We start from the raw sequence: 25,993 nt of genomic DNA, 5'->3' as shown, positions 1-25,993 counted from the left end.
TGGTTTGTAGTGATATTTTGAAAAGTACTGTAATTCTATGAATCATTTGTTCCTCAGACAGCAGAGAGACCAGGAGACTCCTGGTGATGTGTTCTACTTTGTCGACTTCCAGAGACACAATGCTGAGATTGCTGCTTTTCACCTGGACAGGTAAACTTGAAAACATGTACTCTCCTAATATTAATATGGACTAATATTGACTAATTAATATTGACTAATGACTAAACCTTTATCTTCCCCTCTCATGCTGTATCTCCTACTGTATCCACTACTGTATCTCCTACTGTATCTCCTACTGTATCCACTACTGTATCTCATACTGTATCTCCTACTGTATCCACTACTGTATCTCATACTGTATGTCATACTGTATCTCAAGTTCTATCTCATACTGTATCTCATACCGTATCTCATACTGTATCTCATGATGCATCTCATACTATATCTCATGTTCTATCTCATACTGTATCTCCTACTGTATCCACTACTGTATCTCATACTGTATGTCATACTGTATCTCATGTTCTATCTCATACTGTATCTCATACCGTATCTCATACTGTATCTCATGATGCATCTCATACTATATCTCATGTTCTATCTCATACTGTATCTCATACCGTATCTCATACTGTATCTCATACTGTATCTCATACCGTATCTCATACCGTATCTCATACTGTATCTCATGTTGTATCTCATACAGTATCTCATGCTCTATCTCATATTCCAACTCCTACTGTATCTCATACCGTATCTCATACTGTATCTCATACTGTATCTCATACTGTATATCATACTCTATCTCATATTCCAACTCCTACTGTATCTCCTACTGTATCTCATACCGTTTCTCATACTGTATCTCATACTGTATATCATACTTTATCTCCTACAGTCTCTCATGCTGTATCTCATGTTTAAAATGGCACCGGAAAGAAATGGCAGCAGTTTTACGGGCATCCAACCAATTGTACTATAATGTGGGTTTTTTTTGCATTATTTGAAACTTATTTTGTACATAATGTTTCTGCAACCGTATCTTATGGCAAAAAATAGCTTCTGGATATCAGGACAGTGATCACTCACCTCAGACTAGACAAAGATTTTTTCTTCAACAAGCAAGACGCACAGGACGTTCTCCAAACACCCGACAGAGCCAACATCCCCATTATTTGCAAGAGGAAGAAACGCAGGTACAGAGGACACAGAGCGGGATGCCTCGTGAGGACCCACAGAAGGCGAGTGTGAAATCTGCCGTTACCGTCAATATTACTCGCCAACGTGCATTCATTGGACAATAAATTAGACGAGGTATGATCATGAATATCCTACCAACAGGACATCAAAAATGGTAATATCCTATGTTTCACGGAACCGTGGCTGAATGACATGCATTTTCAGCTAGCGGTAAATACGCTGCACCAGCAAGATAGAACAGCACACTCCGTAAGACGATGGGGGGGTGGTCTGTGCATATTTGTAAACAACAGCTCGTGCACAAAATCTAAGGAAGTGTCTAGATTTTGGTCGCCTGAAGTAGAGTATGTTGTAATAAATTGCAGGCCACACTACTTGCCTACAGAGTTTTAAGATATACTTTTTGTGGCTGTTTATTTACCACCATTGACAGATGCTTGCATTAAGACCGTACTCAGTCAGCTGTATAAGGAAATAAGCAAACAGGAAACCACTCACCCAGAAGCGGCGCTCCTAGTGGCCGGAAACTTTAATGCAGGGAAACTTAATCAGTTCTACCAAATTTCTATCAACATGTTAAATGTGCAACACACACAGAGACGCATACAAAGCTCTCCCTCATCCTCCATTTGTTAAATCCGACCACAACTCTTTCCTCCTGATTCATTCTTACAAGCAAAAATTAAAGCAGAAAGCAACAGTGACTCAGTCTATAAAAAGTGGTCAGAAGAAGCAGATATTAAACTACAGGACTGTTTTGCTATCACAGACTGGAACATGTTCCCGGGATTCTTCTGATGGAATTGAGGAGTACACCACATCAGTCATTGGCATTATCAATAAGTGCATCGAAGACGTCATCCCCACAGTGACTGTAGGTACATACCCCAACCAGAAGCCATGGATTACAGGCAACATTCGCACTGAGCTAAAGGGCAGAGCTGCCGCTTTCAAGGTGCGGGACTCTAACCTGGAAGCTTAAAAGAAATCCTGCTATGCCCTGCGACGAACCATCAAACAGGCAAAGCGTCAATACAGGGTTAAGATTGAGTCATACTACACCGGCTCCGATGGTCGTCTTATGTGGCATGGCTTGCAAACTATTACAGACTACAAAGGGAAGCACAGCCGCGAGCTGCCCAGTGACACAAGCCTACCAGACGAGCTAAATCACTTCTATGCTCGCTTCAAGGCAAGCAACACTGAGGCATGCATGAGAGCATCAGCTGTTCCAGAAGCCTGTGTGATCACGCTCTCCGTAGCCAACGTGAGTAAGACCTTTAAACAGGTCAACATACACAAGGCTGCTGGATCCAGACGGATTATCAGGAAGTGTGCTCCGGGCATGTGCTGACCAACTGGCAGGTGTCTTCACTGACATTTTAAACATGTCCCTGATTGAGTCTGTAATACCAACATGTTTCAAGCAGATCACCATAGCCCCTGTGCCCAAGAACACGAAGGCAACCTGCCTAAATGACTACAGACCCGTAGCACTCACATCCGTAGCCATGAAGTGCTTTGAAAGGCTGGTAATGGTTCACATCAACACCATTATCCCAGAAACCCTAGACCCAGTCCAATTTGCATACCGCCCAAACAGATCCACAGATGATGCAATCTCTATTGCACTCCACACTGCCCTTTCCCATGTGGACAAAAGGAACACCTATTTGAGAATGCTATTCATTGACTACAGCTCAGCATTCAACACCATAGTATCCTCAAAGCTCATCACTAAGCTAAGGATCCTGGGACTAAACACCTCCCTCTGCCACTGGATCCTGGACTTCCTGACAGGCAGCCCCCAGGTGGTGAAGGTAGGTAGCAACACATCTGCCATGTTGATCCTCATCACTGGAGCCCCCCAGGGGTGCGTGCTCAGTCCTCTCCTGTACTCCCTTTTCACCCACGACTGCATGGCCAGGCACGACTCCAACACCATCATTAAGTTTGCAGACACAACAGTGGTAGGCCTGATCACCAACAACGACGAGAGAGTCTATAGGGAGGAGGTCAGAGACTGTATCATGCTGTATCTCATATTCCAACTCACACTGTATCTCATTGTGTATCATGTTCTATCTCATAATGTATCTAATGCTGTATCTCAGACTGTATCTCATTTTCTATGTCATGATGTATCTAATTCTGTATCTCATGTTCAATCTCATACTGTATCTCATGCTGTATCTAATGTTCCACCTCATACTGTATCTCATTCTGTAGCTGATGCTGTATCTCATGCTGTATCTCATGTTCTATCTCATACTGTGTCTCCTACTGTATCTTATACTGTATCTCATTCTGTATCTCATGCTGTATCTCATGATGTATCTCATGTTCTATCTCATACTGTATCTCATACTGTATCTCATTCTATATCCCATGCTGTATCTCATAATGTATCTAATTCTGTATCTCATACTGTATCTCATTCTGTATCTCATTTTCTATCTCATACTGTATCTCATGATGTATCTCATTCTGTATCTCATGTTCTATCTCATACTGTATCTCATGTTCTATGTCATACTACATCTCATTTTCTATATCATGCTGTTTCTCATACTGTATCTCATGCTGAATCTCATGCTGTACCTCATACTGTATCTCATGCTGTGTCTCATACTGTATCTCATGCTGTATCTCAAACTGTATCTCATGCTGTATCTCATACTGTATCTCATACTGTATCTCATACTATATCTCATGCTGTATCTCATGTTCTACCTCATACTGTATCTGATACTGTATCTCATGCTGTTTCTCATACTGTATCTCATACTGTATCTCATACTGTATCTCATGTTCTATCTCATACTGTATCTCATACTATATCTCATTCTGTATCTCATGTTCTATCTCATACTGCATCTCATACTGTATCTCATGTTCTATCTCATACTGTATCTCATACGGTATCTCATAATGTATCTCATGCTGTATCTCATACTGTATCTCATGCTGTATCTCATACGGTATCTCATGCTGTATCTCATACTGTATCTCATACTGTATCTCATGCTGTATCTCATACTGTATCTCATGTTCTATCTCATGCTGTATCTCATACTTTATCTAATGTTCTATCTCATACTGTATCTCATACGGTATCTCATACTGTATCTCATGCTGTATCTCATACTGTATCTCATACTGTATCTCATACTGTATCTCATACTGTATCTCATGCTGTATCTCATACTGTATCTAATACTGTATCTCATGCTGTATCTCATACTGTATCTCATACTGTATCTCATGCTGTATCTCATACTTTATCTAATGTTCTATCTCATACTGTATCTCATACGGTATCTCATACTGTATCTCATGCTGTATCTCATACTGTATCTCAAACTGTATCTCATACTAATCTCACACTGTATCTCATGCTATATCGCATGCTATATCTCATACTGTATCTCATGCTATTTCTCATGCTAAAGCTCATACTGTATCTCACACTGTATCTAATTTTCTATCTAATTTTCTATATCATGCTTTATCTCATGTTCTATCTCATACGGTATCTCATACTGTATCTCATGCGATATCTCATGCTATGTCTCATACTGTATCTCACACTGTATCTCATTTTCTATCTAATTTTCTATATCATGCTGTATATCATACTGTACCTCATGTTCTATCTCATACGGTATCTCATACTGTATCTCATGCGATATCTCATGCTATATCTCATACTGTATCTCACACTGTATCTCATTTTCTATCTAATTTTCTATATCATGCTGTATCTCATACTCTATCTCATGCTGTATCTCATACTGTATCTCCAAGTGGTCTCCCAACAAACAAAGCCTGAAACTTGTACCTACATCGCTGAGTTTCTGAACGGTAGTTTCCTTGGGAGATTATGGTCTCTCCACTATTTCAACAGGTGTCCTTCCCCAGCAAGGCATTTCATTTCCACACACACAGGTGTAATTACGGATGTCTACTGTAAAGTCTCTCTAACCTCCATGCCTCCAGGTTACTACACATTAACTCAAGTGAGTCATCAGTCAAATACAGTCATTAGAGTCACAGCTTGTCAACCCAAAATCAAACAAGACAGCAAGTCAATGGGGTTGTTATACCTTGAGACAAAACAACAGCATGGAAGGGTGTAACTGGGTGTAGGCTAAATACCACAAATAAAGCTCAAGTACAGTACCAGTCAAAGGTTTGGACACACCTACTCATTAAAGGGTTGTTCTTTATTTTTACTATTTTCTACATTTTAGAATAATAGTGAAGACATCAAAACTATGATATACCACATGGAATCATGTAGTAACCCAAAAAAGTGTTAAAAAATCTAAATGTATTTTATATTTGAGATTCTTCAAAGTAGCCACCCATTGCCTTGATGACAGCTTTGCACACTCTTGGCATTCTCTCAACCAGCTTCACCTGGAATGCTTTTACAACATTCTTGAAGGAGTTCCCACATATGCTGAGCACTTGTTGGCTGCTTTTCCTTCACTCTGCGGTCCCTCTCATCCCAAACCATCTCAATTGGGTTGAAGTTGGGTGATTGTGGAGGCCAGGTCATCTGATGCAGCACTCCATCACTCTCCTTCTTGGTTAAATAGCCCTTACACAGCCTGGAGGTGTGTTTTGGGTCATTGTCCTGTTGAAAAACGAATTATAGTCTCACTTAAGCGCAAACCAGATGGGATGGCATATGATTCCATATGTATTATTTCATAGTTTTGATGTCTTCACTATTATTCTACAATATAGAAAATAGTAAAAATAAAGAAAAACCCTTGAATGAGTAGGTGTGTCCAAACCTTTGACTGGTACTGTAAGTTAAGTTATTATATTAAATACATTTTTACCTCACAATATATAGTTTTGTAAATTCACATTTGAATGAAGTGGAAAAGAAGAGAAGAAAAGCAAAGAGTACATGCTCTGTTGTCATTCCTTCATTGAACACAGAGGCTCTACACTACAGTACTGTCTAGCACTGAATATGTCTGGTTCATCTGTGTGTTCCCACCACAGTCTGTGTCTCTGTGTCTGTGTGTTGTGTCTCTGTGTCTCTGTGCTGAGTCTCTGTGTCTGTGTGTTGTGTCTCTGTGTCTCTGTGTCTGTGTGTTGTGTCTCTGTGCTGTGTCTCTGTGTCTGTGTGCTGTGTCTCTGTGTATGTGTGTCTGTGTCTGTGTCCCTATTTGCTGTGTCGCTGTGTCTCTATGCTGTGTCTTTGTGCTGTGTCTCTGTCTCTGTGTCTCTGTCTCTGTGTTTCTGTGTCTCTGTGTCTGTGTGCTGTGTCTCCGTGTCTCTGTGCTGTGTCTCTGTCTCTGTCGCTGTGACTGTGTATCTTGCTCTCTGTCTCTGTGTCTGTGTCACTGTGCTGTGTCTCTGTGTCTCTCTGTCTCTGTGTCTCCGTACTGTGTCTCTGTGCTGTGTATCTGTGTCTTTGTCTCTGTGTCTGTGTCTCTCTGTCTCTGTGTCTCTGTACTGTGTCTCTGTGCTGTGTATCTGTCTCTTTGTCTCTGTGTCTGTGTCTCTGTACTGTGTCTCTGTGCTGTGTATCTGTCTCTATCTCTCTGTCTCTGTGTTGTGCCAGAGGCCTTATCATTATCAGATCCAATCAGCAGGTGAGATATGCCAGCCAAGACAGCACCTCAATAACATCTCTTTATCCAGCCTCAGATACTGACTGATGACTGTTATTGAGACACACAGGCCTGTCAGACTGTCAATATGACCCTGGGGCAAGTGGCTGTTGCTACACGTCAACACCTGCTAGATTACACAGTGGAGAACAGAGACAATCACATAGCTGCTATTATGTATACAAATAATTCAAGTTTAATTAATTTCCTGTGACTTTGTGTGTGTCAACTGAGGTGAGAGATTGCAGGAGTTCATCTGACTTTATATTGTGTGTTCTGTTCAGAATGGAACTCTTTCGTCTAGAACTGTGAGTCGTAGAAGATGTATGAGTTTGTGTTCATCAGAATGGAACTCTTGTCTTTCTCTCTTCTAGAATCCTGGACTTCCGGAGGGTACCGCCGGTGGTGGGCAGGCTGGTGAACGTGACGGGGGAGATTCTCCTGACCACTCACAACGAGGACCTAAGGAGTGTGTTCTTTACTTCTCCAGGTAGGCATTACCCCTTCAGGTGGCATTACACTGCAACCTAGGTCTTAAATAATCAGTCTATGATTAAAAGACAATGATGAAATCGGCATACTGCTGGTTTAAACCAATCTATATCTATGTCTATTCTCTTTCAAACAGCAAACAACACATGTTTCTTTGCCAAGTGTCTGTACGTGTGTAAGACTGAGTATGCAGTGTGTGGGAGCCCTGACCTGCTGGAGGGCTCCATGTCAGCCTACCTCCCCGGTCTCAGCATCGCCCCTCGTATCTCCATCCCCAACCCCTGGATACGATCATACACCTTCACTGGCAGGGAGGAGTAAGCATACAACCCTTAACCCTGAGACCTGAGACCCTAACCCTGACACCTTAACGCTGAGACCTTAACCCTGAGACCTTAACCCTGAGACCTTAACCCTGACACCTTAACGCTGACACCGTAATCCTGAGACCTTAACCTTGACACCGTAACCCTGAGACCTTAACCCTGACACCTTAAACCTGAGACCTTAAACCTGAGACCTTAACCCTGAGACCTTAACCCTGACACCGTAACCCTGAGACCTTAACCCTGACACCGTAACCCTGAGACCTTAACCCTGAGACCGTAACCCTGAGACCGTAACCCTGACACTGTAACCCTGAGACCTTAACCCTGAGACCTTAACCCTGACACCTTAACCCTGACACCGTAACCCTGAGACCTTAACCCTGACACCTTAACCCTGACACCTTAACCTTAACCCTGACACCGTAACCCTGACACCTTAACCCTGACACCTTAACCCTGAGACCTTAACCCTGAGACCTTAACCCTGAGACCTTAACCCTGACACCTTAACCCTGAGACCTTAACCCTGACACCTTAACCCTGACACCTTAACCCTGACACCGTAACCCTGACACCGTAACCCTGAGACCTTAACCCTGACACCTTAAACCTGAGACCTTAAACCTGAGACCTTAACCCTGCGACCTTAACCCTGACACCGTAACCCTGAGACCTTAACCCTGACACCGTAACCCTGACACCGTAACCCTGAGACCTTAACCCTGAGACCGTAACCCTGACACCTTAACCCTGAGACCGTAACCCTGAGACCTTAACCCTGACACCTTAACCCTGACACCGTAACCCTGAGACCTTAACCCTGACACCTTAACCCTGACACCTTAACCCTGACACCGTAACCCTGACACCTTAACCCTGAGACCTTAACCCTGAGACCTTAACCCTGAGACCTTAACCCTGACACCTTAACCCTGACACCTTAACCCTGACACCTTAACCCTGACACCGTAACCCTGACACCTTAACCCTGAGACCTTAACCCTGAGACCTTAACCCTGACACCGTAACCCTGACACCTTAACCCTGACACCGTAACCCTGACACCTTAACCCTGAGACCTTAACCCTGAGACCTTAACCCTGAGACCGTAACCCTGAGACCGTAACCCTGAGACCTTAACCCTGAGACCGTAACCCTGAGACCTTAACCCTGACACCTTAACCCTGACACCGTAACCCTGACACCTTAACCCTGAGACCTTAACCCTGACACCGTAACCCTGACACCTTAACCCTGACACCGTAACCCTGACACCTTAACCCTGAGACCTTAACCCTGACACCGTAACCCTGACACCTTAACCCTGAGACCTTAACCCTGACACCTTAACCCTGACACCTTAACCCTGAGACCTTAACCCTGAGACCTTAACCCCGAGACCTTAACCCTGAGACCTTAACCCTGAGACCTTAATCCTGACACCGTAACCCTGAGACTGTAACCCTGAGACTGTAACCCTGAGACTGTAACCCTGAGACCGTAACCCTGACACCTTAACCCTGAGACCGTAACCCTGAGACCTTAACCCTGAGACCTTAACCCTGAGACCTTAACCCTGAGACCTTAACCCTGAGACCTTAACCCTGACACCGTAACCCTGAGACTGTAACCCTGAGACTGTAACCCTGAGACTGTAACCCTGAGACTGTAACCCTGAGACCTACATATCTCTTCCCATTTTCCATTTTGGAGCATCTTATTTCCATTTTGAAAGTTAATTTATTATAAGTCAATATGGCAGACAGAACATTCATATCTTGTTACAATTCATATATTGTTATAATATCTTATAATATCTTGTTATAATCTGTCTGTCTCTACCAGGTGGGAGGTGAACCCCTTCTACTGTGACACCATAAAGCGTCTGTATCCCTACAACTCAGGGAACAGGCTGCTCAACATCATAGATATGGCCATCTTTGACTTCCTCATTGGTACGTACTACCACCCATCACCACTGATTAACCCCTGTCCTCATCCCATATGACACCCTATTACCTATGCAGTGCTCTACTTTTCTCTGTCGTCCTATGTGAGTGAACATTTGTTCTTGACTCATTCCCCCAGGTAACATGGACAGGCACCATTATGAGATCTTCACTAAGTTTGGCGATGAAGGTTTCCTTCTTCATTTTGACAACGCCAAAGGGTGGGTACTAGAGTTGTTATATAACTTCAGTCATTGTACAAGTGAATATTTGTCGTTGCCTTATGATGACATCACTTCCTGTGTTTCAGGTTTGGGAAGCATTCTCATGATGAGATGTCCATACTGGCTCCACTGTCACAGTGCTGCATGTAAATATGGAGAGCATACACTAGTCACTAATACAGATTAACTAACACCAATATTGAACCTTAATTGAAAACATTTGGCATGGCAACTGTCGAGTCAAGTCACTCTCTGCCCATCTCTCCCGCACTCTCTCTCCCCCTCTCCCGCCCCTCTTCACCTCTCAGTATAAAGCGTTCCACGTTGCTGCGGCTGCAGCTCCTCTCACAGGACCACTATAGGCTCAGTGACGTGATGAGGGAGTCCCTGGGAGGAGACGCACTGCAGCCGGTCCTCGCTGAGCCCCACCTGCAGGCCCTGGACCGCCGGCTGCAGCGCGTCCTGATGACAGTCCACAGGTGTGTCCGCAGGCTGGGAGAGGCTCAGGTGATCACCACAGACTTTGTTGATACCTCCGTCATGCCTGAGTCTGTCAAACCAGTGGCTATGCCCAACAAGGAGAAGTAATTAAGGTCACTAAGGAATCCAAACGGAGAAGTGCACTATAATAGAGGATTAGGGTGGCATTTTGGACGTATCCCCAAGTCCTGCAAGGGAAGGTAACTATAGACTAAGGACAGCCTGAGGATCATAATGGCAGGTGAACCTGTCCTGTAAAGCAGGAAGCACGGGGTCTGGTCTCTCTCACAGAGTAATACATTCTGCACTCGTTTTCAGTGGTGTCTATTTATGGATGCCAAGGGAAGACAGGCTTCCCCCGAAATTAGAAGAAAAAAAAAATATATATATAAATATATATATATATATATAAATAATGTATCTTTTGTCTCTCTGTTTTCATAATTTTCCATCAATTCGCAAGTGTCTGAATCTCACCGGAGAAATATTCTGAGGGAGGGAAACAGCGCCCCTCTGTCTCAGTATGTGTAGTATGTGTAGTATGTGTAGTATGTGTCAGTATGTGTCAGTATGTGTATCTGATGCTGTCTGGACCAAAAGAGTATGACATGGTGCCGCCGTAGCGTTTGATTGATTGATGTCAACAAGCATTTGGCCTCCCTTGATAAAAAAAGTATAACACAATTAGCCAATCAGCATTGAGCTGAGCTCAACTGTGGGTTGTACTGCTGCAGCAAAACACCTCCAAGGGAGCCCAGTTTGGATTTGGCTTCACACCAATCAAATCACATCCTGAGCAAAACTTCACTGTCAGAAAAGTGTGTGTGTTTCTGGTCTGCTTGTGTTGATGTCCTGCAGTAGCTAGCTTGCTAAATCGGCCCTTTCCCAAGCCATGGATGGAGATGGGAATTTGGACGTGTGATTTTGATGCCGATTCTCTCTACAGGCCAATGGTTATGACGGCAATTCCAATCTAACCATAGATCCATATATTGTGCCACTGGCCTGAGACGATTGAAGTTCAATATGTAGTCTAGTAGTCTCACATTAACTAGCTAGCTAACTCAGCTGGTTCATTGCTACCCATGCGAGGAAGTTAGGCTAGCAAGCATTTTAGCTAGATAGCCTATGAAAACAAAAACGAAAAGAGTACAAAACCATAGATCGTTCTGCCAACATGAAAGAGAGAAGGACGGCATTGGCGTTCAACTAGTCTATAAGTAGTGAGTCCCCACGCGAGCACACACACACCGACAGAAATCAGTACCATTGACAGCCACATTATATTTAGCAATATTGATTGAACAAAATTGTTTTTGGCATCTTTGTTTGTTTTCAATATTAAACTAAGCATATATAGCCTTGTTGATTTGATGATGTTTAAATGGTTAACATGGAATGGTGCTGGAATAGAGGAGGCAGTGCTACCGTTGTCTTTGTGCTGACATGCAGTAACTCAAAATCAGGACTTGTTTAGTAAACTGTTGAAATATTAACTTGCTTTTATTAACATGCTGCAGGTCATATAACTGTGTGTTACATGCAATATTTTCTTTGTGGACTTCACCAGACAGATGTTGCTCTTTGGTTTTGTGATGAAACAAACGTGTGTAGTTGAATTTATTCCGCCACTATGTGACTGTTGTCTTTTTGTTGTCACAGCCTTATTGTAAATCACGCTGGTGTATGAACGAATGGGTTATAGAGCAAACAATGCAAGTATCGCATCATAGGTTTACCCCTACCTACATGTACAAATGACCTTGACTAACATGTACCCCCTGTATATAGCCTCGTTATTGTTATTTTATTGTGTAACTTTTTATTGTATTTTTTACTTTACTTTATTTAGTAAATATTTTCTTAACTTTATTTCTCGAACTGTGGATTAAGGGCTTGTAAGTAAGCATTTCACAGTAAGGTCTACACCTGTTATATTCGGTGAGTGTGACAAATAACATTTGAATTGATTTGAATATATATTTTTTACTGGCTTGGCTTCCCCAGTGATTTTACCCACACAGCGCTACTGCTCGTCTTTCAAGTCCAACGTTTGAAATGATACAGCCTGTTTTGTCAATAGACAGCAGCACTGTCAAAATGTCTCCTGTGTCCTTGGGCTATGTGGTCACCTGTATGTCACCGGGCACCTTGGAGTACAAACAAGACGTCATCTTTGGGGGGGAAAGAAAGAAAGCTATTTAAAAGAGGTTGTGACTGAGAGAAGGGGGTGAGGGGTGGGGGAGACAGACAGCATTTAATCCCTGTCTGTCTGTCTGTCTTTCTGAACAGGAGGTGTCTGTCTGTCTCGTCAGGAGGTGTCTGTCTGTCTGAACAGGTGTCTGTCTGTCTCATCAGGATGCGTCTGTCTCTTTCGTTGTCTGTTTGTCAGCCCGTTTCACAACACCAACCCAACCATAACACACCCTGACATAGATACCTCATCACAGCTACAGTACTGTATGTGGACATGCAGCTCTACTTTGTTCTAACTAGTCTAAAACAAAGCTTTGTCTTTGGATGCCATTTCACCACAACATGTGGTGAATGTTTTGCTTTGAGCTGTTCTCATTACTGTCCTGACTACAAATCCAATGCATCCTGATGTTTTTGATGAGAGGGAGAATAACCACAACTATTTTAAAGAGCCTATATTAAATCATGCCAAATGAAGTTTGGCTTCTGCCCAACACTACTGAAGGGAGCCTATGTTTGCCAGTTTTACAAGGTGTCAGCAACAAGAATAAACCCAGAGTGGGTTCTGGGTTTACCAACTTTATAAGCTTTCTGATGAAGTGTGTATCAGTTTCATTCAACCTATTTCAAGCCTTTTTGTGGTCATTGCTCACACCATCATGCTTGGTAATTGTTCAAAGTACTATTCTTACAAAACAGTAATCCACCAACAGTTAAACATCTAATTTCAGTGACCACCATCAATGGGGTGCATCTCAATAGTCTGAAGGGGCTTCCTTTATCTCCTTCCTTCATATGCACTGAAACAAAACAGAATGTGAGGCCCCCCAGGGTATTTTCCTTCACCTGTCCTGTCCTTTCGGTTTATGTGGGTGTAGTGACTAATGGACAAAATCTGTCAGGAAGTGGTTGCTGGTATGAAATCCTAGATGCCTTTACCTGCCGTTGTGCCCTTGAGCAAGGCACTTAACCCCCTACAACAGCTGCCTGGGCACCCAGTGTGCCAGCCCCCCACACCTCTCCAAAACCTGTATGTGTGTCTTTCAGAGGGGTTAGCTCAAATTTTAGTTGGACCTTGTGGGCAATTGACCAATAAAGTGACCTTAACCTTAAAGACTTGAGGCACTGCACTGCCCTCCAGAGTTCAGAGATGATATTGCACCTTATTTACTACAGGATAGTCACTGTCTTCCAATTGGGACTATTTCACCCTTATAGTATAGACATATTCAGACAAACAATGAGTAAAGACATACAAGCCTCACAGGTAATTTTACCTTTTTATTGCTTAAACTGCCATCTGGAACAATCTATACCAAAAGGATAAACATCTTTGCACATACAGGAAGTCAAACAGAGTACAGTCATTGGGTAGAATAGAAAAAGAATGGTCCTCAGATGACCTGCAGCTCTCAGAGCCTGCTGCAGGCCCCGCAAACTTGCTGAAGGTCAGGCTAGCAGGAGTGTCTATGCCCGGGTTACATAAGCTAAGGCAAACCGGGTGGATTGCAGTGTGCCTACTAGTGAGCACTAATCTTGTGATGTGTTTTACCATATCAGTACTTCTATGTGAAGAAACACCAGCAAACCACTGGTGGGTTGTGATCTGTCAGCAAATAGACACCTGCAATATTCCAGAACATCAACCATCTGAAATCAATACAAAAGTTTTGGACCAAGTAGGCAACACTGCAATCGACTCAGTATCATGTTGATTGGTTTTCAACATACATACGGTTACACAAGTCCATCCATCCATCCAGTCAGCCATACTGTTTTGTACATAAGATTAAGATTGGAGACATGACAGAGCCTAAACAAAGACAATACCTCAGAAAGGGATAAAAGCATTACCGTATGTAAGGGTCCTTTCTGTTAGAAAGGGGTGAGGGGCAAGCTGTGAGGCAGGAATGAACAGGAATACAACTTAGACTATAGATTTCTGCAGGAGTTAGAAGAAAAATAGCTAATGACATGTGTTCTTAAGATTCAAGGGGTGAAGCCGGTAGTGAATGACCAACTGTTTGAGCGACGGGGGCAGTTTGAGAATACCATTTCATTACACTATGCTGTAGGTAGGCATAGAGTAGATAACAAATCATTTTCACTATGCTTTAACAGCGAAGCTGCTTTAAAATAAAGATATAATCATGACAATTTAATCTGATGTCTGAATTACCACAGTTGGGATGCTTTCTAACGCTTTTTAACTTTTGCACTCAAATACATAAATAATTAAGTCTTAAAACCATCTACAATTCAAATGTATATGAATTACTTTAAAGCCCTTTCGCCTACTTTCAAGAGGTTAACCCATGACTTTGTCACAATACAACTACATACTGTTTTGTCGGTTGAACAGAAGAAGCATTTATTTACGCTGTGGCACTGAACACCTAAAATAGAATTTATGGAAAAATAAGCATTTACAAAAAGACATTTAAACGTACTTAACTTTACCATCACTCCAAACCATAGCCATAACATTAGTTTGTTCAGTCAATAAAGAACTTTAATAGTCAGAACTATAATAATAATTCTGTTTAAAAACATAGCGATTAAGTTATTTGGTATATACTGAAAAATGCTGAATACTGAAAACCATTTAATCATCTTTCCCCCCCCTATTGTAGTCAATAATGTACCAACAAATCAGAGGTGAGTGTTAACATGGGGATACTTCCTGTTTTGAGTTCCACTGCTTCTGTCAGAATAACAATCTTTTATGCGTTCTGAGTTGTGAAAACAATGACTAACATTTAGCTGTAGTTTGGTAGCTGTCCAACAGAAAACTTTCTGGTTGCATTAAGTTGTACAAACTCTCTCAAACTAGATAAAATAACAGTGAGTTGGATTGATGGACCAATCAATGGAAACAATATGAGAAAATGTAAAAATGTCTGCGATTTAATGTACAGTAACAATGGAGGATAACCATTGGTTATCATTGCATGAAAGCTACATAAGTAATTAGATGCAATCATTATGTTCCCAGCATTCTGGTAATTCTAAAAAGTAAAATTTTATGAATTATTTTGTAAGGATGTCAACATTGACACATTTTTATTGGAACCGATCTAGTTAAAAATATCTGAACAATATTCAGCATGGACGCTTACTTCACCATGTTATGTTTGATTGTCCCATCTTATCATTGGCCTGTCCTAACCTCGGCCAATCCCCTACTAATCACTGCTCGTGTTTAAACTATAGGAAAACAATTCTAGATTCAGTGAATGCAGTGAAAGCATACCATATGAATTTGGTACATTAAAACTAACATAACTGTGCTCCTATAGGTGACTACGATAGCTAGGTGATGGGCAGCATAACATTTAGATGAGTAAAAAAAAAAAAAAAATTCAAAGCAAATGGAAGATAATTTTAAGTGACATTGAAGCAAAATTGCATTGGTGGACCCTGGTTCTAAAAGAGGCAGCGTTATGGGGTTACATTGGGGATTAGGGGGTGGGTACAGGGGTAGGGGATGCGTTATGGGGTTACATCGGGGATTAGAGGGTACAGGGAGTGGGTGTGTAATGGGGTTACATAGGGGATTAGGGGGTACAGGGTGTGTTATGGGGTTACAGGGGGTGTTCTGGGGTTACAAAGGGGATTAGGGGGTACAAGGGGTGTAATGGGGTTACAAAGAGGATTAGGGGGTACAGGGTGTTATGGGGTTACAGGGTGTGTTATGGGGTTACATCGGGGATTAGAGGGTACAGGGAGTGGGTGTGTAATGGAGTTACATTGGGGATTAGAGGGTACAGGGAGTGGGTGTGTAATGGGGTTACATAGGGGATTAGGGGGTACAGGGTGTGTTATGGGGTTACAGGGGGTGTTCTGGGGTTACAAAGGGGATTAGGGGGTACAGGGGGTGTAATGGGGTTACAAAGGGGATTAGGGGGTATAGGGGGTGTAATGGGGTAACAAAGAGGATTAGGGGGTACAGGTTGTGTAATGGGGTAACAAAGCGGATTAGGGGGTACAGGGTGTGTTATGGGGTTACAAAGGGGATTAAAGGGTACTACTGTTATGGGGTTACAAAGGGGATTAGGAGGTACAGGGGGTGTTCTGGGTTACAAAGGGGATTAGGGGGTACAGGGGGTGTTCTGGGGTTACAAAGGGGATTAGGGGGTACAGGGTGTGTTCTGGGGTTACAGGGGGTGTTCTGGGGTTACAGGGGGTGTTCTGGGGTTACAAAGGGGATTAGGGGATACAGGGGGTGTTCTGGGGTTACAAAGGGGATTAGGGGGTACAGGGGGTGGGGAAACCCCTCAGACAGACAGTGACACGAAGCTGTTGTACTGTTGGATGTTGCGTTTGAGAATGTCCGAGCAGGGTCCCAGGACACGCTCGAACCGCGGTCGGTCCAGCTTCACACACTTCAGAGGACCGCGGGCGACCACAGTGGCAGCACGGGGACGGTTCATCAGCAGGGCAATCTCACCTGGAGGAACGGAGTACATGTTCAATACAAAACAGGCTTCAGAAATCTGGTTAATTTAAATAGAACCTTCATATGTGAGAAGCTTCCCAACTCAGGTTAGAGCTTTGTGCTTTTTCATCATACCACCATAAAATGTGAGATTCAGGATTAAATAGTGCATATATAAACAAATCAATATAGAAAGAAACTTGATGCCTGAGGAGGTTCTTCTTACCAAAGTAGTCAGACGGTTGTAACCTCCCAACTTCCACAAACTCCTCGTTCTCAGAGCGACGCTGCAATACAGCTGCAGAACCCTATAGAACACCAACATCGGGGTAGTGTTCAGTAGGGAGAAACAGTGTTGAAACAGAGTGAAACGGGGAGGTACTTTAGTGTGATGTGCATACCTCCAGTATGATGAAGAACTCGTCGCCAGGTTCTCCCTGCACCACAATCTTCTGTCCATCATCAAACTGCACCGGCTCCAGAGAGTCAGCCACCGTCAGACGCTCCCATTTGTCCAGAGACTCTGAGGGGGTGGAGTCACAAGACTGAACCAAAAGGAAACTGTACAGTACAGCTAGGTGGTAGAGGAAGGGTTATTAACCCCTCTGGAAATGAACAGCATCTTGAAAGCCACTGTATGAAAGTTGCTATTATCATTATTATTACAGGGTAATAGTCAAAGATGAGAAGAAACAGTGAGCCTTACCTAAGATGGAGACTTTGCTGAGGAACTCCTCGTACATCTTCCTCTTCCTCAAAGTGCTGCCCTGTAAACAACAACAATCCTAATGTTTATTCCAGAGTTCTCACGTTTGTTGTAAGCCTTCAAACGCCATCTTGTATCTACTGCTCATAGGGCTAATCTTTTGTAGTTGTCTCCAATGTTCCCTCCAATTTTTTACGGCACTGAGCAAATTTCAGGTCTGCTGAGCGAAAACTTGACGATAGTGAAAATTCTGTACAACTTCCAGCACGTGTTTACAGTGAACACTAAGGCTGTACACCTTTTGAACTACAGTTTTAACAGTGGCCAGGTAGGCCACTGTGGCTATTTTATCATAATCTACAGTAGACCTACCAGACAGGCCTACCATCAAAAACAATAGAGAAAATGCATGCCATAGCACTTCAACATGGAAAAGGCTGTTCTATCATTTAGCCTACAGTGGCAGCCAATGTGTTGTGTTCAATGTAGGCCTACATTCCATGAGACTTTAGGGAAAAAAAAACCAGAGGGCTTGACATTAACCTGTTTATCTACTTGTCCTTCAGACATGGAGGTGACTGAAAAACTGTTGTTGTTTGACGAAAGAAACCACTTTACAAAATAAAATGCATTATCATTCCCATACCATTATTACAGAGAATCAGACAAATTATGCTGCCCTCTGTATATTAGCTACTTAGCTCATTCAACCCGGTGTCAAAATACAACACTGCCCATTTACAAAAACAATTCAAATAAAGCTCTTTTCTTGACTCGCTTTTCAAAGATGTCTAGAAATGTACACGTTTTGTTCTCTTGTAGGAAGCAATCACTCCCCTATTACTGACTACAAATGATCTATAACTGGGCTAATAACTCACTAACTAGCAACGGATGTGAACAAAATGTGCACACGTGGCTACATGCAGCTCTCACTTTGATCTCAAAACAAGAGTACAGACTCACGACCGCTCATGCTGTAAACACAGTCCAGTTCAAATATGGCACAAATCCATATATGGCAACAGTCTATTTGCATATAGACCTACTGCAGCTATGATTGGTTATGCCACACCGGTCTGTGTAAAGCACGGGCTGAGTCGTGTGTGTCAATGCAGTAGAAACCTACTCGGGTGCGTTCCGCCTACAACTAAATCTCTTGCATAGTTGATTATGTTGCATTAAAAATGGCTAATAATGCATTGATTTGAATCACAGTAAAGGGAAACATTGATAGTGTTAACAGGGAAAACTGTAGAACAGTGGTAAACCAACCTTTTCTGAGTCAAGATCACTTGGAGTCAAAATGCACGCTCAGTTTTTAACGCGACTAATAAAAAACATAACCCTATGCAACATTAACCAATTAAAAACAGTACTGTAGCAATGAGGTGGCTCAGTATGCTATAGGCCCAATACATTATAACCGCATATTAGCTTTGCTTGAATTGCCAATGCATTGTTGTTTGGGCAATTTTTGACCACACCAGTAATAGATCCGTTGTTGTATTACTTGTATTCTCACTCAGCTGTACTGAGGGTCCGTCTCTCAACATCCCTCCACTGACACTGACCAAAAAGGGTCACTGTCTTCCAGCTGATGGCACAACTTGAGTCACACCGCATTATTTCTGCCTTATGCAGAAATTCATGTTATTACTCCTATGAGGAAAGTGAAATATTATTCAATATTAAATAAGACACAAGATGCTAATAATAACAGCGTAAGCCTATCTACTTTCCTACTCATTCATTACTGCTGCAGCGCTTGTTGTAGCACTGAGTGGAAATAGGAAGAACACGCATTTTATAGCTTTTAAAGGTGTTGAATACAAAGTGTTGACAGTACGGAGTAAGAATTTAACATCAACTCACTCATAAAAACAGCATATCTTTGCTGTATTCGTTGACAGTCTCTCTCTAGCCATGGTTTTAAACATTTAGAAATCTCACAGAATCAAATTTGCTGTAGCTTCCTTTTTTGCCCGCTATGTTACTGCAGCCACTGTAATCTGAGCCATCCGATTGGCCAGCGGTACTCCTTTCGTGCACTTGATTTGCTCTCAGGGCACACTGGAAAGCCAGAGTTTGTATCTGCAGACACATGAAATGGTTCAAAATGGCAACAGTTGGCCTACCCGGCGCATAGGACAGCTGAATCATGTGCACCGACCGCCAACAGCCAGAGACAAATAAAAAAACTATCAACACAAGGCTTTATCATTGAGGTTTTAACAGAAATGTTTGCAGATCAACTAGGAATGTTTTGGAGATCGACGTGACCACTGCTCTAGAAAGTTGAGAAGTTCAATCTGGTGCTTCTCTCTGTGGGCTGATATTTCTGCACGGCAGTCCCGGGGGAGCTGTGCCGACATTCTCTGGGCTACTGCGCGCATGCAGCTTAGAGGGAACATTGGTTGTCTGTATATTTAATTAATTAAATATAGCAGTTATAAAAATCATAGCAATTCCACCTTTCCCTACTCATCGTTAATTATTCCAAAAGTATTGTAAGTAAATCAACAAATTGAGTCAGTCAGGTGAAGTGTCAGAGCAGAGCAGAGCGAGGCTCACCATGAGTATCCTCCTGTAGCTGTCTCTGTCGATGCCCCACAGTTTGACGTTGGTCTTGGCTCGGACGGTGGCAGCCCTGGGGGTCCCGTAGATCAAGGCCAACTCTCCGAAGCTGCCCCCCTCCCCAATATTGGTCACCCACTCATTGTTGACATACACCTGGCAGGAAGGTGGGAGGGGGTGTTTAGATATTAAGACCAGGTAAGGTTAGTGTGTTGCTGTCTCTATTAGATGTTGTCATTTCTGCCTATGTCGTTTCATGTATTGTGTAGAAATAATTAGGTTTGGCCATCTAATTAGAAACCTATTTCTATGAGAGTAGGCATGCTAAGGTAACAGATGACAAAAAATAACATATAAACGGTATAAAAAGAGAGTTTCAAAAGTAAGCCTGTCATATTCCGGGGGGGAAAAAACAAGACAAGCTCTCAACTTGGGGCCTGTCTTCTTTTAAACTGGAACGCTTGTGTGTGTTAACATGCGAGTCATTGTGCAAAAGCAAAAAGAATGCTGTTGGTTCCTAAAATAGATCAAAGAGACGTACATCCGTCTCTCCTTGGTCGATGACGTAGAAATTATCCCCCTCATCACCTGACGGGGAAGAGAGGATATTGGTCATATTTTCTCTGGAATAAAAAGACATTCAGGTCTAATTGAATTTCCACTGAATCTAAAGAAAAATAAGATCCTACTGTACCTTGCATAATGATAGTCTCTCCAGCGATGTAGGTAACTGAAAACATGGCATCAAATATGTCACTGCGAATAAAGATTGTATTTGTTAAGCTTTTGTAAAAATATTAAAGTTTGTGACTTGATCAGTGGGATTGATAAACTCATTGACAACCAAACTTTACAGACAAATCAAAGCCTGTTAACAACATACCTCCTCTCGTTGTCATCCAAGTGAGAGAATAGCACATTCTTTTCGATAGCTTTAGCCAGGGCAGCCATTGTTTTGTAGTCTTTAGGAATGACCTTGAAAACAAAACGCATCCAAGATTAGGAATTTCACCCTAGCTATTCACAAGATCTCCAGCCAGCCCATAGATGACTAAGTAGAGGATACTTTTGTGGACTAGTCTGAGCGACTGTGTTTTGTGGACTAGTCTGAGCGACTGTGTTTTGTGGACTAGTCTGAGCGACTGTGTTTTGTGGACTAGTCTGAGCGACTGTGCTTTGTGGACTAGTCTGAGCAACTGTGTTTTGTGGACTAGTCTGAGCAACTGTGTTTTGTGGACTAATCTGAGCGACTGTGTTTTGTGGACAAGTCAGGGATGCAAACTGGGGAGGGCCCAAAAAGGTGACTTTTTTTTGCATGTTTCAGTGCAAAACACATACATACATACATACATCCATCCCTGCTAGGAGGAAGTGCAGGTTTTTACTAATTAAACAAAGAATATGATCTACATGATCAGTCTCTGTGTGTAAAATAAGTGGTTAATGTGAACCCAACTCATAGGTTAAAAAAAAATTCAAGAAAGCAATTCAATGTTATTTGTTGCCTCGACTTTACTGCAAATGACACTCAAGTCTTGAGAAAAAAAACAATACACTTATATTGCAGTTAGCCATGACAGCCTTTATAATAGAACGCTTGTGACCACACACACACATAAACATTGCACTTGGGAAAAAACATCTTCAAGTAGAAATACAATAAAACAAAAAGGCATTCTATTTTTGCTCTATTATAGTGGCCACTTATAGTAGACATCTATCAAGTGCTCAAGGCTATATGTGTGCAAAAAATAACATTTACTGAGTAAAATGTTTTATAATCCTCACTCACAAATGTTACTGTCAAGTTCAACACAACAAAAGCAATATCTTTGGGCTACACTGCACATTATTACATTTTCTGCCTGTGGACGGACATCTGTCCTACAATGTGCCAGCAGAGCATGATACCCTTTGTTGGCATAATTGATCTCTTTCAGGCAGAGTACACCTGGCATACCTCTTTCTATCCACTGTACTGAAAAAGTGAGAAATAGGGAAAGTGTGTGGTGTTCCTTTCACCTCTATAGTGGCATCCAGCTTAAGCCAGGCCCAGCTGCAGCCACACTTTATCCCTGAATCCACTTGTTTAACAAGCAATGCCTCATTTTCACCTAATTCTCTTTCTGAAAATGAACCACATACTGTAGAGGTTAAACATTACTTCACAGATCGTAGTTAGTTCGTTAGCAAATTAACTAGTCAACATTTCACACAGATTGCCAGGGTCCAGTAAGCAACTAACGTGTTATAACTTGAGGAGCGGCAATGAGTCATATACCAGTTAAAACTACAGCAAATTGGTTAGGTTTACTAACGTTAGCTCATCTGATGTTGTAACGTTAGCTAAATAACATTATCTGTATGACTTTATTAGCCAGATAATTTTCACACCATAAACTCAATTATTTGATCAGTTAAGCTGGCTAATGTTGCTCAACATTTCTCTGACTATCTAATGGAGAATTTGATCCTAGCTGGATCAAATTATCCATTAGATAGTCAGAGATAACATTACTCAATGCTAACAATACTTGTTCCACCACACTCTCCCTCACCTCAAACTATCCAAATTCAAGTTGTTTTTCAGTAACAGCTCATGAGGCGCTGATGCTGTAACGAGCAAATTGGTTGTCTCTTCTCTCTTCAGTAGCATGCTGCATTCTGTTGCTATGTGAACGATGGATACAGCCTTGGATACAGCAAGTACTGCGCCGAAAGCGCATCATTCGTTTGCTTACAGACAGTGGTGTGATCCAAAGCCAAGCATCCCTGGGACTAGTCCGAGCGACTGTGTTCTGCGGGCCAGCCCGAGCGACTGTGTTCTGCGGGCCAGCCCGAGCGACTGTGTTCTGCGGGCCAGCCCGAGCGACTGTGTTCTGCGGGCCAGCCCGAGCGACTGTGTTCTGCGGGCCAGCCCGAGCGACTGTGTTCTGCGGGCCAGCCCGAGCGACTGTGTTCTGCGGGCCAGCCCGAGCGACTGTGTTCTGCGGGCCAGCCCGAGCGACTGTGTTCTGTGGGCCAGCCAGAGTGACTGTGTTTTGTTGATGCTGTGTTGTTTTAGTAGAGCCATGTGTTTTCCTTTTTGTCCTGCATGCGTTTCCTCACCTTTCTGACATAGGATGCAGCATCCTCCTCTGTGTAGACCTCAGCGCTGATGGCTCCTCTCCGCCGGCGACCCTTGACAACGGGGTTCATGGGAGGTGACACCTCCTCATCCCTGGAGTCAGAACGGCTGCTGGCCTTCTGCTGGTTTAGGATCTGCTTGGCCTCCTCCTGCACGAGGTCACAAACATCCAATCAGCTGCCCGGGGAATGCTTTCCAATATAAAAGGCACTACAATGGTAAAAATACTTTCATGGAAGGGCCTGTCAGGTCTGGAGGTACACAGCTAGACGGTACGCATGCATGCATGCAGTTGCACGCATACACACCACCCTACCCACCCAGACTCACCTTCTCCAGCCTCTCAAAGTACTCTCTGAGGAATGCCATGGGTCTGTCAGGCCTGGAGGTACACAGCTGGACGATGCAGTCCTTCAGCAGCTGCTGGATGTTGTGTTTCTGCACGTAGAGCTCACACTCCCTCAGACTCCTCTCCTCCTCACTGCTCGTACTGCTCGACGCCATCACGATGTGCTCCTGCTCCGCTACGACCTCGTAAACAAACTCTGACCTTTGAACTAGAGATGGAGAGACAACTTGGATGGTTACTTCTATCATTTTCTGAAAGAGTAACAATGCTCTTCTAATGTGGTTGTTATTGTCTTCTAAAATGAGGGCGCATGTGAGACAGAAATAAAGTGAAGAGAGGTGTTGCAGGGATGCTAGATTATCAAAGACGGAGCCAGATAGCAAGCACGCCATGCTGCTTTACTACTAAAGACAGGATCTATTGCATTGGTAAAGTTAAGTCCTCCACCAAAGGGTTACATTGTACTGTTCATACAGTTCAGTCGCATCACTCTAAGGCAGATCATGAGGTCACAATTATAAATTAGAACTTGTTCTCAACTTGCCTACCTGGTTAAATAAAGGTGAAAAAAACGAGGATACAAATTATAGAAACAACCATTTACATCAAGCATTAATAAACTAAATATCTAGCCGAGCTAATGTTGAATAGGATTTCAGACGGTTCTTGAATTTCCTGTTATCTTGTGATGCTTATTGCTCTGGCGTTTACTGCTTATGAACTTTCTCCTGTAATAATATGAGAGATGTCAAAAAAAAAAAAAGGCCTTACTTTCAAACCCTTGATTGGAGCAGTAACGTTTACCAGCTGGAAGGGTAAATTATAAAGCAAATACTGGTTGGCTATGGTGCTAGTTAGCTAGCTATGATATTAGCTATTGCCTTCAAATACAACAGGGAGCATAACAGGATGACAGCACTCAAGACCTAGCTAGTTAGCTAAGTTAGGCCTTTAATACGTAGTTAGCTAGGTACTAGAGTTAGTACGCGTCACATCGCTGTTTGGTCGCAGATTACTGGTACTTTAGCTAGTTAGTTAACTTAAACATACTAATGACGAAGCTAGCTTGCTAAAACTGTATTGATTGATATCAAATCTAGCTAACTAGTTGGCATTTAGGCCTGCAAAGCCCTCTTGCCAATGACGCCATCTTGAGCTCTATCATAAACAAATACGAGGCGGAGGCTACATATCCCGCAATTGCAAGGATATCAATTTTCAACGACGAAGCATGTAAATACTTACAAGAACCCGCGAATTCTTACCGAGCCCTTCGTTACTGACTCGGTTTTGGATGTTATTTCCACAAGCGTACCAAATTTCTCCCTTCGACTTTTCCAAATCCTTGAACCGCTGCCCCACCGGATACGGGTTTAGGACCAATCACAAGCCGTCATTGACGTCAATTCGCCTCGTTCTGACATGTGAGCCGTAACCCTTGGCAACATTAAAGGGGAACGCACGGAAATCATGACGTCAATGGGAAAATTATTAAAATGATAGCGGATAGAAGGACCCGATAGTCTCCTATTCAAAATGTCCCAGGAACAGTGGGTGGAGCGTCCTCTATTCAAATAAATCTCAATATAGGAATATTTTTTGGGATGAGATTGTTGTTTTATATTAATGTCTGCACGCTATGCCTCAGCAGTTTAGGCTTATAATAAACAAAACATCGCAGTGCCATTGGATTATATTAATGTTTCATGATTGATCAGCCAAGGAATTTGTAAAATACATTGTTTGTATGCATTGCTTTTGTGCAAACTGCAAATGTTTTTATTTATTTTTATTTTTTACTCTGCAAAGCTTCACATAGAAAGATGTGTCAAAGATGGTCAGCAAAACATTCGATGGGTCCATCCATTTGATGCAACACACTCCAACCGATCAAAACAATTCCTCGTGCCCAGAATGAAGGTGAAATTAAATAATCGCAATCATTTAATTTATAATGGGCGGTGCTCCCTGTACTTTTCCCGGGGAGTTTTATTGTAAATGAGGGGATTCGATTAATCTCGGCCGGGCGACCGAGTAGGCGTGTTTTGCACCGGTGAAAGTTGATTGCATTCGTTGCTGTCTCCCTGGTGTGACGACATCGGCTCAAAACGAAGTGATTTATAGCACGTGGAGTAACGCTGAGTGTTACACCTTGATCACACTGACAGCATCATCGAGATTTGGTACACCAGAAATACATACATTTCCAATGGAACGCTGCATTGCATTGCAGAGCGTTGTGTGTGGTACATGCATTGGATTTATCAGATTGACGAAATGGTAGCAGAAG

General features: G+C 42.6%; 2 protein-coding genes across 2 annotated transcripts in view; one reads left to right on the top strand and one right to left on the bottom strand.

The window, feature by feature from the left end:
• LOC110502926 (pseudokinase FAM20A) overlaps window positions 1–15,867 on the top strand; it is a 23,094-nt gene extending 7,227 nt beyond the window's left edge. Inside the window, exons 5-11 of the mRNA XM_021581275.2 lie at window positions 58–150; window positions 7,211–7,326; window positions 7,465–7,645; window positions 9,503–9,612; window positions 9,746–9,827; window positions 9,917–9,976; window positions 10,139–15,867. Of these exons, the coding sequence (XP_021436950.1) occupies window positions 58–150; window positions 7,211–7,326; window positions 7,465–7,645; window positions 9,503–9,612; window positions 9,746–9,827; window positions 9,917–9,976; window positions 10,139–10,418 (922 nt within the window). The 3' untranslated portion in view covers window positions 10,419–15,867. The remainder of the gene's footprint in view (window positions 1–57; window positions 151–7,210; window positions 7,327–7,464; window positions 7,646–9,502; window positions 9,613–9,745; window positions 9,828–9,916; window positions 9,977–10,138) is intronic.
• On the bottom strand, window positions 14,850–25,120 carry LOC110503022 (cAMP-dependent protein kinase type I-alpha regulatory subunit). Its single transcript, XM_021581401.2, has 11 exons — window positions 24,949–25,120; window positions 23,685–23,911; window positions 23,336–23,503; window positions 21,111–21,202; window positions 20,922–20,983; window positions 20,769–20,815; window positions 20,225–20,383; window positions 17,651–17,711; window positions 17,346–17,467; window positions 17,171–17,252; window positions 14,850–16,956 (listed from the first exon to the last, which is right to left on the bottom strand). Exons 2-11 carry the CDS (start codon window positions 23,856–23,858, stop codon window positions 16,784–16,786), a joined length of 1,140 nt encoding a protein of 379 aa, XP_021437076.2. The 5' UTR covers window positions 23,859–23,911; window positions 24,949–25,120; the 3' UTR covers window positions 14,850–16,783.
• Window positions 25,121–25,993: the final 873 nt, after the last annotated feature.

Source organism: Oncorhynchus mykiss, chromosome 23, assembly GCF_013265735.2.
Source record: "Oncorhynchus mykiss isolate Arlee chromosome 23, USDA_OmykA_1.1, whole genome shotgun sequence".
NCBI classification, from domain to species: Eukaryota; Metazoa; Chordata; class Actinopteri; order Salmoniformes; family Salmonidae; genus Oncorhynchus; species Oncorhynchus mykiss.
This window is presented reverse-complemented; position numbering and strand designations above follow the sequence as displayed.